Genomic DNA, 16,893 nt, shown 5'->3' on the forward strand with positions numbered 1-16,893 from the left:
TCCTCGCCAGTTATATTTTTAGGTCAGAAGAAGGTAACAGAAGAAGCAGAAGGCAATTGTTGTTATTTGTCTGAATATAACATAAGATTTAGTTACTTAGTTATAATTTATCGGTTCATTTTGTATGCGAACAGGCAGTGACGACAACTTCCTAGGCGGCGGTGGGTTCAACCCCGGCAAGCGATGTGTCAACATGTGGGATGACGGGTGCATCAACGGACAACTGGGAGGAGCAGGTCAGAACTTTATCAGCCTCTGCGGTACAACATAATAAACTCACGAATTAATTCGAAAAAAGGAGCAAACTGCCGAGTTACACGTTGGTAGTGGACTTTTATTTACAAAGTATATTTAATTTTTAATCAACAGCAAAAATATGGCTCTTATTGTAGAGTTAACTGTTGGACAAAACCGAATCGTCGAAGGTTCTCAGGGTCGTGCCCTTATTATTACCAAGAAAATGCTCTTTGCAATAAACCCCAAATGTTACATAATTATTTTGCAGGAAGCGACGACAATTTCCTAGGAGGTGGTGGCTTCAACCCAGGCAAAAGGTCTCTCCATAACTTAATTGCCAAACTACACAAGACTCACAACAAGATCAACTAACTTTCTTTCCCTGTAATATGCTACCCTCTTGTCCCTTTCACAAATATTTCTGAACCGTCAGAATGAAAGGGACAGAAGGTTTACAGTCAACGAACCTAGTTAACTACCTAGTCTCGTCACCAAGATATTTTGTGGATTTTGTGAATAAAATATTTGAAAATAAATATTTGGTTTACTTGCTATGAAACCCCATGAGTTAGACATTGGTCGTCATACAAGAAAATAAAGTATATGAAATATCCTGTTGATTTATATACGCTTGTAGATATTGAATCGGTAGACCAAGTAGCCCTCTCTTTTACTTGTTAAAATACTTCTAACACACTGAACTTTTTGCCTTCGTAGTTATTGGTCCAAATGGTTACCAAATGTTAAAATACATTTAATACATTATTGTTGTACTTATGTGTTATTCATGTATTTAAATTATCTATTGTTGTTTTTTTTAAGATAGATTTAGATTTAAAGATTTGTATTTAAAGCATGTTCCTTTGATTTTAAATTATTTTGTTGAGTGATGGGTTTTTTGTTACAATATATTATTTAAGATCTTTTGTACCACTCTACAGCGAATACATTTTATTTCATTTCATTAAAAATTCATTTTTTTTTTCATTTCATTTCGAAAAAACGTAAGCTTACGCAGGAATACAACTTTTAGCTCGAAACAACTATCGACCAAGAAATACTATACCCACTTCGAAATTCGATAACATTTGAGAATCCACGACGTGATTAAATCTACAACTTCAGCGGAAGCCAAAGTAAATTAATAATAATACTGTAAGCATTGTTGACCTTATCAGCAGAGCGCCACTACAAATGATACGTAACGTATCACTAATGAGCCACTAAGGAAACAATCAATGCTGAGTGGAAGACAAACGCTGGCATATTGTTTGGAATGTACGAGAACAGTGTGGCTCTTCAACACGATAGTGTAAAATACGACAAACAAGTTTAAATACAATAATGTTCCTACAGTGGCGGTATGCCACGGATTGCACGTACAACAGACAAAACAATACATAGAAAAACAAAATATAAAGAATTCCACTTATTGTACTTTAGATTACGGGATCGAAACAGTTATTAATTATAGAACCCAACAACCCAATAATAACCCTGACACCAAGTTTAGTGAGGTCGGTCCCAGTTTCACAACTCATTCGAAAAGAAGAAGATAGAGCCCAAAAATACCATTCCATGGTCTTTCAACGTCGATTTGTTTTCCATCAATCAAGCTTTTAATATTAAATCTGAAATTGGCTTCGTAAAACGGCATGAAATTCTTTGAAATTAAGAAACCTGTGTGAACATCTGTCAAATGATAGATGAGCATAAAATATTTTCTGTACGATCATATTGCTATCAGTGATTGAATTTATTATAGCGTCTAATCGGTACTGAGCGCATTATAATACATTTAGATAGATACACAATTAACTTTACATTTGTTCTTACATTCTAAGTAGGTAAATAAAAAACACTTTCGCTCTTAATCCCTAACGCAGCGGGCAGAGCCACAAGTAATCGGAATAATTTGCAGGAACTTTTGAAAGATTTCTTTTTATTCGAATGGGGTTCCCGCTTATAAGTAGGTACCTACTAAACCCATCCACTGTAGGTACTACTAATAAATGTAAGGTTACTACTAATAAATATAACAATTGCGTAAAATTGCATATACGTGATATCTCAAACCTAACCAAACTTGTACCAAAATTGCATTGTTTTTTTTTCACCTATTGGACCAATTGGAACAGCAGTGAATACCTACCTTATTATAAGTAGGATACTTATAAAATAAGCACAGACGACAAATCAGGCACTAAAATTAATCTAAACTATAAAATACTCTAAAACTTTATTAGATTCACATAAAAAAGTGCTTTCTGCACATATTAATTAAATTACCTACTTATATAAACAACATATAAAAATATTTCTCGTAATTTCACATTTTGCAGTTTAATTTTGCAATCTAATTGCTACATTTTACTGATTGTATTAAAATATATGTTACATACATATTTCTCAAATACGTTTATAATAGCTACAATTTAGGTACAAACATGAATAATATTGTTGGAAAAATTTATAAATTCATTTGTTGGTCAATATAAGGCGTTAACTAGGTATATAGGCACATAACTGCTTGGCAAGTCATTTTAAGTCTTTCTTTTGAATGCAAGATAAATGGTGATGCTTAAAAATAATGACAACAAAAATGCATAAAATTGGCAATAAAAAAACGCATATGTATATATAATATGGATCACAGCAACAAAATGCTATCTGTTCAGGCAACATACATATCACACGAACGGCGAGTAATATGGATTGAATACGAACGGTTCATCATGAATCTCCTTACGGCGGTGGGTAAGCATTGTACTTAAATAAATGATATCAAGAAGAAAAAAAAGTGACAAACACTATACAAGGACAAGAAATTAATCAGCTAGAATAAAACTTTATACAATTAGCCATAATATAAGTATTGTCAATATTTGATAAACTATTTCAGTATTTATCACAGTAACTTTAATTTCGTATGAAGCAATTTAATTATTGTCCTATTTTAAAGAACATTTCAATTTCCAATTCCACTTAATATTTATATGAAGATGCCTATCTGGGCATTATTAAAATCCAGAGATTTTTTATTTTTTGCTTATTGCTGAGGTTCTTGCTTACTACTAATGTAATAAAAACAAGTATGCGAAATGTAACATGTACAGTATTAGATTATTATTTGTAGCATCTGCTACAAGAATGTGTACTTAAACAATTAATAATAGAAGCAAAAGAGAACACAATTTGTACAATAAACAGAGATCTAGTCCATTAATCATCAAGGATTGTAAGTATCTAAGGCTAAAAATAAATTATTAGGGTTGTAACAGTAATTAAAACAATATTTAATTCCTATTATGGGTGCATCTTTCTGCATGTTTACTGTTTAACACAATAAAAGTGCCAACACATTTGCAAATAAATACTTTCGCCAGCAGAAATAATAGTAAAAGAAATTAAAAACCTATTAAAAAAATAAAAATCGCTCATGCATAAGACAGTACAACACAACTCAGTGGCTCCATGGGTTAAATTCTATAAACAATCCAGCTCTACTAATCAAAATTCCTCTATTGTCATGAGTCAACATGTATCATACATATAACCAGTAGAACCACAGAGTTGTAATATTGTATCACTCACCTTGCTCTAATATACTATTACAACCCTAACTAGTGCATAATAAAAACTAACATTAGACATTTCACAGTAATATCTAATAAACAAAATTAATGTTGTGAGCAAATTAAAATAATAAATACAGAAGCAAATATACATAACAATAAGCTGCAGAATGATATACCCAATAGTGTTATTAGTTATTTTGTCCATGCCAGTGTTCTTGTGCATATTGAGGCAGTTCCATTGGCAACTTATTATAACCACTGCTGGCAACTGGATTAGGAGGAGGTGCTTTCTGAGCATTAGCCTGCCTGAATTTAGTAGAATATTTGTAAAAATCTGACATTTCAAAGGGTTTTGTCTCTTCTCTATAAGGTATACATTTACCCTGTTCTATGACAGTAAGATTTTTTGGAGATTCCAAGGAAACTGCACTGGGGGATAAGACAGGTGGACTTTGAGGCACTTGATTTGGACTTTGCAATGCCGAGTGTCTCCCTGTAGATATCATAATTTCATAAGTCTGAGAATTGCCCACACTTGAAGTCCTCTTAAGGTTAGAGCTCTTTTTCAGCATTGCAGCTTCTTTTGTTGGTGAGTCTAAAGAAGTTTCATACCATTGCTTTTCTTTCACCTTTGACTCCATCTGGGAAAGTGGCGAAAACTTGTTCATACTCACTGAATCAAAATTTCCTTGCGAATAACCCGACAGTTGGCTAACAGGACTCAAAGCATCTGGGTACACTCGCCTGTCATCTCGCACATAATCATCAGTTGAAACTTGAAGCTGCTGCATGTGCATTGGATTCCTTATAGTATTGCGTTCACGAAGAGGCAATGTATTTGGCACCTGAGTTATTCTTTCCATTGGCACATGGATTCTATCAGATGTTTGTTCCTGAATATCAGGCTGAGACCTATGCTGGTAAGCTGGGACTGGAGGTCTATACGTGTCAGTTATATTGTCTAGATGCTGATTGTAATCACTGTGAGATGTAAGGTGGTATGTTTGTGTTCTCTGTAAGGTGTTCCTACGAACACCCTCTGGACGGCGCTTTGTCTGAGATTGCATCTGATGATGATGAGCCAGAGCTCCTAAATGCTGACTTTGAGCCTTCAAGTGTGATGCATATTGATAAAGTAGAGGTGTATTGCGAACACCATTCTGCTGCATTGATTGTTGGGCAATAGCTGCTTGTGAGTAATGTGTAGCTATATCAGGATGACTGGAACTAAAGTGGGTCTCTCTTAAACGAGAGACACTGTGAGCTTCTGGAGCATTGCTATAATAAATCTTATTCATGTATTCTGTTGTAAAAGTGTGATGTCTGTACATAGGTGTCTGTTGAATGTCTAAATTTTCAGCTGTCGAATCATGACGGCCTGCCAAAGCGGGATAAGTATGTGATGTATGTATAGAGAAAGTATCTGGATTTCGTTCTTGAGGTGGAGACGGAAAAAAATTAGAACAACTGGTTTCGGGTCGTCGAACGTGTCTGGAATGTGCACTTTTCGTAGATATGCCTGATATCGACGGGGTTGACAATCTATGTGACAAATTTTTACGCAAGTTATGATCCGAATCAGGTGCACGATCAGTTCTTAGACGTCTCGATGTGTTATCTGACCCATCTTGAACGTCATTGCCGTCTGTGGATCTCTCGACACTTTTTATACTACCCAATCTTTCCCTCGGTACCTCTGGACTTAATGGCGCCTCTGGTGGCATGATACCTGTTAGCTGGACTTCTTGAACACATAACTTATACAGTTCCTCGTTTTTTGCTGCCAGCATCTGCTCTAATTCCTTCTTCCGAGCTTGCAACTTCAACAGTTTATCTTGCTTATCGGAGTGCAAATCGCTACCCATTGTGCTTGTACCCATATTCAACACGTAATTCAACACAAACAAAGCATGTATCTAAAAGTCAGGCAAAGAAATAAATACGGAAAACTGTAGAATAATAGTAAAATAAACAAAGAAAATTATAAATTCTTCAAGCGTTGACACAACACACGCACACGCCCACACTTCGCCATCTTGTATTGTAAAAAAATAAGCGTTTTGTGATGTGATGACCAATATCAACAAAAAAATATTTTGCAAATGAATATTCTGACAATCATTTGATTGATTAAAAAGAAAAAATATTTTAGTAAATTTAAAAAAAAGTGTTAAGTACTTTACCTACCGACCAAGGACGTACAAAATAGATACTACGACAGACATACAGATAACATAACTAATAACTAAACGCAATCTACTAGTGTTATTTTTATTTTTTTTCGGGAAAGAAACCAGAAACAACCGGAAATGATAAAATATGTAAAATAAAGATTTGAGAAGATGATAATAATAAAAGCTTCAGTATAATTATATAATTATGCAGTCATAAATATTGTAGCGCGTAAATTTATAATGTCATGTCCAAGTCATGTCTGCTTTGTATGTGTGTTTAGAATTTCATAGCCCCTTATCCCCGCAAATAATATGTGGAAATCAGAATGGGCATTTTCAATCACCTTGTTTTTCGAGCTACAATAATTCTAGTTTATATCCGATTGATATCCGACGAGAGCAACCGTGCTTGAGAATCCCGCCAAGAAAATATTTTTTTATAGTTTAGGTTTTTTGTTTTCTATTGTTAACTAGTGTTGCCAATGACATAACCAAAATATCTATTCTGCAGTTAAATTAACCCATATTTCTATATTTTATATCTCCTATCATGACTGTTTTTTTCTAGTCCAATTCATTCGGGCAACCACCAACTCAATTTGACTACTAGCTCCATCTCATTCTTGCACTTATTGTTAGCTAAGATTGATACTACTTTAAGAACTATCAAACTAAAATTAGATTAAGTTTGTGTTTTTGTTTGCCCGAATAGGCACCATGAAACCATTTTAACACCAATATTTTTATCTTATTAATGGAACGGAGCATTGTTTTGGAAGTATAAATGAATGAAAAAACATAAATGATTGTTATGTTATTCTAGCAACACTTAACGGTGCACGTCGTTTGCATGCACGAGCACGTAGTATCTCTTACTCAGTGTTGCCAACTTAGTGGATTTTCCACTAGATCTGGTGGTTTAGACATGTGGTTCGGCGAAAAAATATTAGTTTTAGTGGTTAGTGGATTTTTTAGTGGATTAGAGTCCTTCCAGTTAGCGGTAAGTGACGAATTTAACCACAAAGACTACCGAATATGGTTTATGAGTTACTTGAGCGAAAGAACCAATATGAAGTTTATTTATTAGTAATACATACAATTAGTTTCATATTGAGTAAGATCAAGATGCCTAAGCCATAGTACACCCAAAAGTTTCGTGATTGTTGGTTACGTGATCCAGTTATAAAGGATTGGTTGCAAATAGTCGAAAGCACTGGTGGTGTCGTGAACCATACATAATCATGTAAGGTCACGAATTATCTGAATTCTGAATCACATTCCAAAACTGAAATGTGTCATAGTTATATGAAATACCTATGGGGCAAAATACCCACAAATGGGCAACGTGCCCATAGCTGTCTAAATATAGGGTAAAAAACCAACGATGTTAGAATATGTGATTAGAATGTTTCATAGTTATATGAATACCTATGGGGCAAAATACCCACAAATGGACAACGTGCCCATAGCCGTCTGAATATAGGGTAAAAAGCACACGATGTTTGAATATGGGGTGAAACCCCGCGAATGGCCTCCAACCGCCCCTTACAGCCATCCCTGTCCACCTGAATGCCTTGATAAATTCATCTGATTACCTGATAAATCACCACAACGATATTACCTACTGCAATGTTTTACTGTTTGTTTTACTATCCGTTTTACTGTTTACTGTCTGTTGTTCTCTTTATCGATTTGTATCGGATAATACAAATATAGCATAACTGATATCTAAGTAATTAGGAAAATATGTAAGTATTATAAGACTTAACTGAATATTCTTCCTGCACATCGACAGGAAGTCTGATAAAACTGTTGTTGATTGTTATACCTGAAAACACACTGTTTCTTCTCTAATCTGTTTCTGAATAATCTGAATATTCTTTGATTTCTGTTCTCTCCTCTTAATGCAATTTCATTTGTTCCTTTGTCGATTTATACCAAATAATACAAGTACCTATAGCATAACTGATATCTAAGTAATTAGGAAAATATATAAGTATTATTAGACTTAACTTGGGGGAGACCTATGCCCAGCAGTGGGCGTCGTACGGCTGATGATGATGATAAGACTTAACTGAATATTCTTCCTGCGCATCGACAGGAAGTCTGATAAAACTGTTGTTGATTGTTATATCTGAAAATACACTGTTATTTCTGCTCTGATCTGTTTCTGAATAATCTGAATGTTCACTGATTTCTGTTCTCTGTTCTAATGCACCTTCTTTTGTTCTCTGAAAATTATTTTAGTTTTTTCGTAATGACAGCCCGCCAAAAAGCATCAACTTTTTTCTGGCCAGTGTTATTATGACATATATAACCTACAAATCGATTACTCACTCGAGTAAAAATAAAATCGATATGATGCATTTTAATATTATTATGAATTTGATTATTTAAATTCGAGAACTGATTACAGTTCGAGACACTGCCCCGACGCAAGAATTATGAAATACACATGTGTTATGATTAAGTTCAGCATTCTAAACCCTACTGTAGATTTTGAGTAGACTGTTCAATTTGCTGCACTATGTTCTGAACAGCTTGATAAGCAGTTTGTTGACTTAGACTCAAACTCTGTTTCATTGCTATGTCCTGTTAATTTAGCTGAAGCTGTTGTTGATTATGAAACAACGCACTGAATCAAAATTTTGCTGATGTTTTCAATAAACGTAAGCAGATACGTCTATTCTGGATAACTGAAAAGTATCAGTAATATAACAACTTAATATATCTAATATCACAACTTTCTCCAGATGATGTTAGCATGTTTGGTTTGTGCTGACAAATAACGACTGAAAAAGGACTAAAAATTTGAGCTATTCCAATTTGTTGCTACTGGAGGTACAGCTTAATAGAGGGCAATTAGGCTCTCACCTGAATATCCTGATCTGCGACTGAAGAGGTCGAGGCTGCTGATATCATCGACAGCTCCCTGATATGCGTCAGCGTATAGTTTACCTCTTTGAACTCTTGATTAATGTTCTCCAACTCCCGAAGCTCGTCAACAAGGAAGAACTCTTAATTGTACTGAATAATAACCTGGAAGGCATCCACTAGCTGTGGATAATGACGCCTGGATTGCTTCTGCGCCACTGATAGCACGATTGTTGATTTATGTTCTATAACTGTTGCATATGAATTGGTTAATATACGATATTTATTTGAAAACTTGGTCTTAACTTTTAGCAAATGGTTGGTATTCATTCTAATAACAATACTTACTGACTATTTCGAATATGTTTACACTGAATTTTTGCAATATAAATTGAAGTAAAACATAATAAAATTTGTACCCCAAAAACATAAAATCAATGAATTAATACTTTTCGAAACTCTTAAATGAACTGACTTACAACAAACTTAACAACTCAATTCAACTGATCTGATTTCTGATTTGTTGATAACTGGTATAGTCAATCTGATTTAATGTTGATAACTGGTATACTCAATCTGATTTAATGTTGATAACTGGTATAGTCAATCTGATTTAATGTTGATAACTGGTATACTCAATCTGATTTAATGTTGATAACTGGTATAGTCGATCTGATTTAATGTTGATAACTAACATGGTCAATCCAATTTGATGTTCATAACTGTTATGGTCTACAGTTACATGGTCTATCCGATTTGATGTCGATAACATTAACAACTGGCTTCGTCCTTCTGATTTATCAACTGATTTGGTTGATCTGATTCGCAAATAATCTGGTCAATCTGCTTTGACAACTGATTTGGTCCCTCTCATTTAACTACTTATTATTGGCCCATCTGATTTGAGTCAACTGATTTAACAACTGTTATTGGCCCATCTGATTTAAGTCAACATTATTGGCCCATCTGATTTGAGTCAATTGATTTAACAACTGAATTGGTCCATCTAATTAGGTCCATCTGATTTGATGTCAACTATTCTGTATCTACTGATTTCGTACTGAGTATCATAACACTAAATTACATGTTCAAGATATCCCAGCATCTCCACCATGTCGTGAACCATACATAATCATGTAAGGTCACGAATTATCTGAATTCTGAATCACATTCCAAAACTGAAATGTGTCATAGTTATATGAAATACCTATGGGGCAAAATACCCACAAATGGGCAACGTGCCCATAGCTGTCTAAATATAGGGTAAAAAACCAACGATGTTAGAATATGTGATTAGAATGTTTCATAGTTATATGAATACCTATGGGGCAAAATACCCACAAATGGACAACGTGCCCATAGCCGTCTGAATATAGGGTAAAAAGCACACGATGTTTGAATATGGGGTGAAACCCCGCGAATGGCCTCCAACCGCCCCTTACAGCCATCCCTGTCCACCTGAATGCCTTGATAAATTCATCTGATTACCTGATAAATCACCACAACGATATTACCTACTGCAATGTTTTACTGTTTGTTTTACTATCCGTTTTACTGTTTACTGTCTGTTGTTCTCTTTATCGATTTGTATCGGATAATACAAATATAGCATAACTGATATCTAAGTAATTAGGAAAATATGTAAGTATTATAAGACTTAACTGAATATTCTTCCTGCACATCGACAGGAAGTCTGATAAAACTGTTGTTGATTGTTATACCTGAAAACACACTGTTTCTTCTCTAATCTGTTTCTGAATAATCTGAATATTCTTTGATTTCTGTTCTCTCCTCTTAATGCAATTTCATTTGTTCCTTTGTCGATTTATACCAAATAATACAAGTACCTATAGCATAACTGATATCTAAGTAATTAGGAAAATATATAAGTATTATTAGACTTAACTTGGGGGAGACCTATGCCCAGCAGTGGGCGTCGTACGGCTGATGATGATGATAAGACTTAACTGAATATTCTTCCTGCGCATCGACAGGAAGTCTGATAAAACTGTTGTTGATTGTTATATCTGAAAATACACTGTTATTTCTGCTCTGATCTGTTTCTGAATAATCTGAATGTTCACTGATTTCTGTTCTCTGTTCTAATGCACCTTCTTTTGTTCTCTGAAAATTATTTTAGTTTTTTCGTAATGACAGCCCGCCAAAAAGCATCAACTTTTTTCTGGCCAGTGTTATTATGACATATATAACCTACAAATCGATTACTCACTCGAGTAAAAATAAAATCGATATGATGCATTTTAATATTATTATGAATTTGATTATTTAAATTCGAGAACTGATTACAGTTCGAGACAGGTGGTCCAGATGCTAAGCGCAAATTATGTGGTATATTATTAAGGAATCATTATTAATAATAATTGAATAATTTACCCTGTCTCTGGCACGTCTTTACCTACGACACGGCGCTAAAGAGGGGGAAAAAACATCCCACGATCTGATTGCACTGATTCGGCTTTGGGTTATTTAGTGAAATTCTGGTGGTTTGAGAGACCGCTCAGTTTTAGTGGTTTCTGGTGGTTTGCACGGCCACATTTGGTGGGCTGGTAAAAATAAAGTTGGCAACACTGCTCTTACTAGTCTGTGACGAGCACGACTCGCGACACTCGACTCGACTCGACACTCGGTCGATCAAACGAACGATCTGTTTGGTCATGTAAAGTTTCCTTCCCTTTAATTTTACATTAGTTTCAAACCCTTTCCTATTCCTAAACTAAAACTAAATTAACTCACATCACAATGGCAACTAGAATATACAAGGGAGTCGTCAGCGTTGCGGATAAGTTTGTCCCGAATAAATTGCGCCCTCTTTGGGAACACCCAGCTGGTAAGTAGATAGTACGTAATAATATCTCTTTTACATTACAAATATATTCTGTAATAAAGAACGGCTCTTTTTTAGGTCCAAAAACGATTTTCTTCTGGGCTCCTGCGTTCAAATGGGTAAGTAATGCGGATATGTGAAGGTCATGCTATTATTGACGAACCTTGTATGAGGGCACACTGATAACAGACGTAACAACGCGCTGTCAAGTTCATAATTAGCAATTCTATTATACGAAAAATCATTTATTTAGGTCTACTAACTAGCAAGTGAAGAGATTTTAATTTGTTTATTTGGATGTTATACAAAGATGTATTCCCCCTTAAACAATCTACCTCTAAGATGTTGTAAACTCACTATTTACATGACATGGTTGCTACATTTATCAGATGCTATCAGCATATATTATTTGTTCAGTCATTACCAGTGTAATGTACAAGATTTTTTGCATTTCATGATGGATATAAAAAAGAACTAGAGGAACGAAATCATCATCATTATATCACATTCATGGTGACATATGGTTCACTGAATGCAGCTATTTTTCTAACAATTATATCCATTAACAATAGATTTTTGATGCTATGCTTTGATACAAGTGAATTTTAAATAATAATGAGAAATAATGTAGTATCAAAAATCTACTTCAATTCATTATTTAATGTTTTGTGAATTCATCATGTTAACCCTTCCAGGGCTTGGTGATAGCTGGGTTGGGTGATTTGACACGACCTGTTGAGAAACTCTCCATAAGCCAGAGTGCCTCCCTTGCCGCAACTGGACTGATCTGGTCACGCTACTCCCTCGTCATTATACCAAAAAACTATAGTTTATTCTCTGTGAATGTCTTTGTAGCCTGTACAAGTCTTTACCAATTAAGCAGAGCTTATAAATACAGTCTGGAACAAAAAGCTGCAAAAGCTGCACCTGCTGCTCAGGCTCTTGAAACTAGCATAAAGAAATAAATTGAACCATAGGGCTATGGAGCTAAAGTTCAGACAGAAAGCATGGTGGACTTGAGCTATATATCTGAAGTAGGTCATTTGATTTACTAGTCTGGGATTTTAGTAACTTACACATTTGACATCAAGTGCATATCCAATGATGGGCCACCCATCAACTGTACTTGCTGTTATGTAGAGAGAGGATTATTTATTGAAATATGTATTGAATTGCTAGTTAATTCGCTCAAATAAGGGTTAATAGATAATAGATTCATATATCAGGGTTTAAAAAGCATACCTGAATCTCGCAAGATTTTCTGTATATTAAATAAGGTGAAGCTGCAATCATTAAGTGTAATAAAATTACACTTTGTTTTTTTAAGTAAAGAATTTGTCTCCCGCTTTTAAAAGGCACATATTATAATAGGAATAATTATTTGTTATTTCCCTTTTTCCAGTAAAGTGGATAGTTTGGTACAACATGGTTGTAACATAATACATACTTCATTTCAAAATATTAATTATAATGAGATGTTTGTGCTCCATAATTTACATCATACCTAAAGTCTGCAAATTATAGAGCACACACTTAACTGTATTTACAAACCATAAAGGTATTGTGTCTGTGATAATGTTATTTATCATAATAGCCCAATGGGTGATTTACAAAATCATGCCAGATTAACCACCAATCTATTTTTCGATTCATTGGCCCCTATTCCTGCAGGCCGTCCTAAGTTTATTTTAAGTTATACCCGTCATTTTCTTATCCACCGAAAAGGAAAGGGACGGATTATTGTATAATTTTAAAATGAATGAATAATCTGGGCGAATAAAATATGCTTTTCGCCGATTTGCACGTGTGCTGTCAACTTAATTACGTCGGGTTATTCTTTTTTAAATTTTTGCCTAAAATTTACGGTTGTTCCATAAATTTTATGCCTGTCGATTACCCATCCCTTTCTTTTTCGGCGGATAACGAAAACAAGCATAACTTAAAATAAAATTATATGGTGTCTACAGGAATTAGCACCTTATGAAAATGTTTTAAATAGGTAACTAAATATTTTATTTTTATAATGTTTTTGGTCATATAGTTTGGTAAATTAGTAGATTATGTGCAGGAGCTTAGAATCTGGTATGCGAATTAAATTGTGACTCTCAAGTTCATCTCTGTAAACTTAAAACATGGTGATTCAACAGCACTGCTTAGAAGCACATTCTCTGTTAATTTGGCAATTTTCGTGACCACACTAGGAACTATTATATTACTGTTTTAGGATTATAATGTATTTATTGACATCACATTAAATCAATGTTCATGTAAAATGTCTTCTATTTTTGTAATAACCTTTTACTGATGGGAAATATACATTTGTTTTCATATTCTCTCTTATTTCTTAACCTTTGGTCTCTGTTATATTCTGAAATTGTGATACGTTTATTTGTTTATTGTTTGATCATTATATTTTGTTATTTTACAAAGCATGATGAAGCTGCGACCTGGTGATGGTTAAATACGAAACGGGAAATTATTCGATCATATTGCATGTTGTTCGATCCATACACACTATTGGGTTACCCTTAAAAGAAGCAAGTGCAAGTAATAATATGTAAGATGTTAACCTTTTTAAATAGTATATATACGTATATATATTTATCATTGGCAAATGTGAGTGCCTATCACTGGAGATAAATCTGATGTATTCCGTCTGCCAGACTGATAATAAGCCAACTTTACTATGTAAGTAGGTACTTACAGATAAGGAAACTACATGTGGAGCAGTGGAATTTAAATGTCTTACCCTTCAAATGACCTTGCTATTGCACTCGTAGCGCAATGATTTAAATTGTAGGGTGAATTTTCATCGAGCCACTACGATACAGGGTGACCCTAGTGCAGAGCTCGCTGTTAACAGTTTAAATTGTACATTGTTTGATTAATAAAGAATTTTATTATTATTAATCTCCGAACACCGGTGGTTAATATCAGTCCCGTGAACGCAATAATATCCTAGAATCTTGTCTTGGCAAATATCCAGTTATAACGAATCTACGTAAGTTTGCGACAGACATAGTCCTGCATATTGGAAAGAATAACCCTTGCCTACCGTACACTATTAACTCTGTGCAGCTCCAAGCTGTTGATAAGCAACAAGATCTAGGTCTAATAGTCAGTAACAATCTTAACACGTTAACAGTCCGGTGTACCGTATGTGGCACACGGGGAGCGGTTCCGCCGAGTTCGTGTACCCTATGAGGTACACGAGACCAGTGCAGCTTTATGGGCTGTCAAATCACGGACTCGTAAAATTTGTTGATATTTTCATAAAGGACTTGTAGCCAAAGACCTTATAAATAGAAAAAGTCAAAAACATGTCACATTGAATAACAAACGAAAGCCAAAAAATATAATATCTCATTTGGACATATGGCATGTTTTGAAACGCTTGTATGGGGACTGTTAACGTGTTAAGTGGGAAGCTCATCTTAGTTATATAACCAAAAAAGCGCACTCTATGTTGTACATAATTAGGAAGGCCTTTTATGTTGTTACTAAGGAATTGTTTATCAAGCTTTACAAGACATACGTCCGCCCACAGCTCGAGTATGGCTTCCAAATATGGAACCCATATTTTAAAAAGGACATAGAGATGTTAGAAAAAGTTCAAAGAAAAGCTACAAAGATGGTGACGTCACTCCGAAATAGACCTTATGAGGAACGTCTGCTTGAATTAAATTTAACCACTCTAAAAGAACGAAGACAAAGAGGTGATCTTATAGAAGTTTATAAAATACTACAAGGGCACTACAACGTTAAACAATTAAAGGAACTATTTAAATTCAACAAAAACACAAATTTAAGAGGGCACTCACTGAAACTGTACAAGCCTCCATGGGCAAGCAATCCCAGAAAACACTTTCTTCCCAGTGATCAGTGAACTCATTTAAGAATAAGACTTGACGAACATTATAAAAAAACAAAAACCCAAGTGCAGTGACGTACACGCATCAGCTTATGCTGCTAGTGTACTTAATAAATAATAAATAAATAATATTCTAACTGGATATTTGCAAAAAGATTCCAGGATATTTTTGCGTTTTCGGGGTAATGATATTGACTTCCGGTGTTCGAGGAACCACCCTGTAAGGAGATAGAGATATATAGTTGCAAGGGAGGTCGATATTTAAAAAAGGTTCCTGGAAGGATTATAAATTAAGTTAACTAATATGAAAATGTAATAGTTTCGTTCCATAAATGCTGGCGTTAAGTAGGAATAAGATAATTTGTTTTTAATTTGAATTCATGCACAACTTTATGGCATTTTTTCAGGCTTTAGTAATGGCTTCCCTCGACGATTACCGGCGACCGCTGGAAAAGGTGTCTACCACCCAGTCGGCTACCTTAGCAGCAACTGGTCTTATCTGGACACGCTACTGCCTCGTTATTACACCGATAAACTACTCCTTGGCCTTATGCAACTTCCTCCTCGGTATGGCCAACGCTGTACAGTGCTACAGGGCCTATTCTTTCCAGAATAAAATTAAACGAATTGCTTAAATAGGTGTTTAACACTACAGCTCAGCTCAGAAAATAAGTGTAATATTGACACCTATGTGCTGCTGTGTAGTATTTTAATGACTTATATACGTATAACACATTGAAAATATTTACCTACTTAAACTTGCCAAGTGATACCAAATTATTGTATGTAGTTATAAATTAACAATCGATCGTCCTTGTATTGTGCTAACTACCTCCATTTTAACCAATGTACTTAACCCCCTAACTGCCAGCCAATCTTCTTATTCAGTATTGTACCTACCTACTTCATTACAACTTTATAGAAATAGGATTTAATAAATACCTAGTTACATTAGTATTCAATCAAATATTTGAGATAGTTATTATATGAAAAGAATTTTGGTCGTCGGTAGATTTGGTTGGATATGCCTTGCCTACCTAGGTACCATAAATAAATACCATTAGTTGAAGTCAAACCTAGTACAAGTCGGTTCTCCAATATACTTTGTGCCATTATAAATCGAATACATAAATCAAAAATAAGTACTTGATAGCTTTATTACTTAGGTATTTCACTTTGTTATTTGCATGTTGTTGTTATTTGTACACGTAATATAAACCCTGTATTTCAAGTTTTCTTGTTTTATTGCAGCCTCACTAACGTATACCTATATGCGATTGCCAACCTACCTAGAACTAACCCGACTTGAAGAAA

At 34.6% G+C, this 16,893-nt stretch overlaps 3 protein-coding genes across 7 annotated transcripts in view; 2 read left to right on the plus strand and 1 right to left on the minus strand.

Moving 5' to 3' along the window:
- The window catches only part of LOC126380383 (circumsporozoite protein-like), a 72,171-nt gene extending 71,232 nt beyond the window's left edge, over nucleotides 1-939 (plus strand). For 3 of the 4 annotated variants that reach the window (XM_050029772.1, XM_050029771.1, XM_050029770.1), the window contains exons 6-7: nucleotides 135-236; nucleotides 506-939. In XM_050029772.1, coding sequence (XP_049885729.1) covers nucleotides 135-236; nucleotides 506-609 — 206 coding nt within the window. In that variant the 3' untranslated portion in view covers nucleotides 610-939. The remainder of the gene's footprint in view (nucleotides 1-134; nucleotides 237-505) is intronic. The other variant, XM_050029773.1, reaches the window with a different exon arrangement.
- Nucleotides 940-2,446: 1,507 nt separating this feature from the next.
- Nucleotides 2,447-5,978, minus strand: LOC126380318 (uncharacterized). The gene has a single exon (XM_050029650.1). The coding sequence runs from the start codon at nucleotides 5,693-5,695 to the stop codon at nucleotides 4,004-4,006; it is 1,692 nt and encodes a 563-aa protein (XP_049885607.1). The 5' UTR covers nucleotides 5,696-5,978; the 3' UTR covers nucleotides 2,447-4,003.
- A 5,473-nt stretch (nucleotides 5,979-11,451) lies between these two features.
- Nucleotides 11,452-16,810, plus strand: LOC126380393 (mitochondrial pyruvate carrier 2-like). 2 transcript variants are annotated; one of them, XM_050029786.1, is made up of 3 exons: nucleotides 11,452-11,711; nucleotides 11,787-11,827; nucleotides 15,987-16,810. In XM_050029786.1, exons 1-3 carry the CDS (start codon nucleotides 11,624-11,626, stop codon nucleotides 16,212-16,214), a joined length of 357 nt encoding a protein of 118 aa, XP_049885743.1. In that variant the 5' UTR covers nucleotides 11,452-11,623; the 3' UTR covers nucleotides 16,215-16,810. The 2 variants fall into 2 exon arrangements, with proteins under 2 accessions (XP_049885743.1, XP_049885742.1); XM_050029785.1 differs by lacking the exon at nucleotides 15,987-16,810 and adding an exon at nucleotides 12,404-14,036 and having other exon boundaries at nucleotides 11,454-11,711.
- Nucleotides 16,811-16,893: the final 83 nt, after the last annotated feature.

This window comes from Pectinophora gossypiella, chromosome Z, assembly GCF_024362695.1.
Source record: "Pectinophora gossypiella chromosome Z, ilPecGoss1.1, whole genome shotgun sequence".
NCBI classification, from domain to species: Eukaryota; Metazoa; Arthropoda; class Insecta; order Lepidoptera; family Gelechiidae; genus Pectinophora; species Pectinophora gossypiella.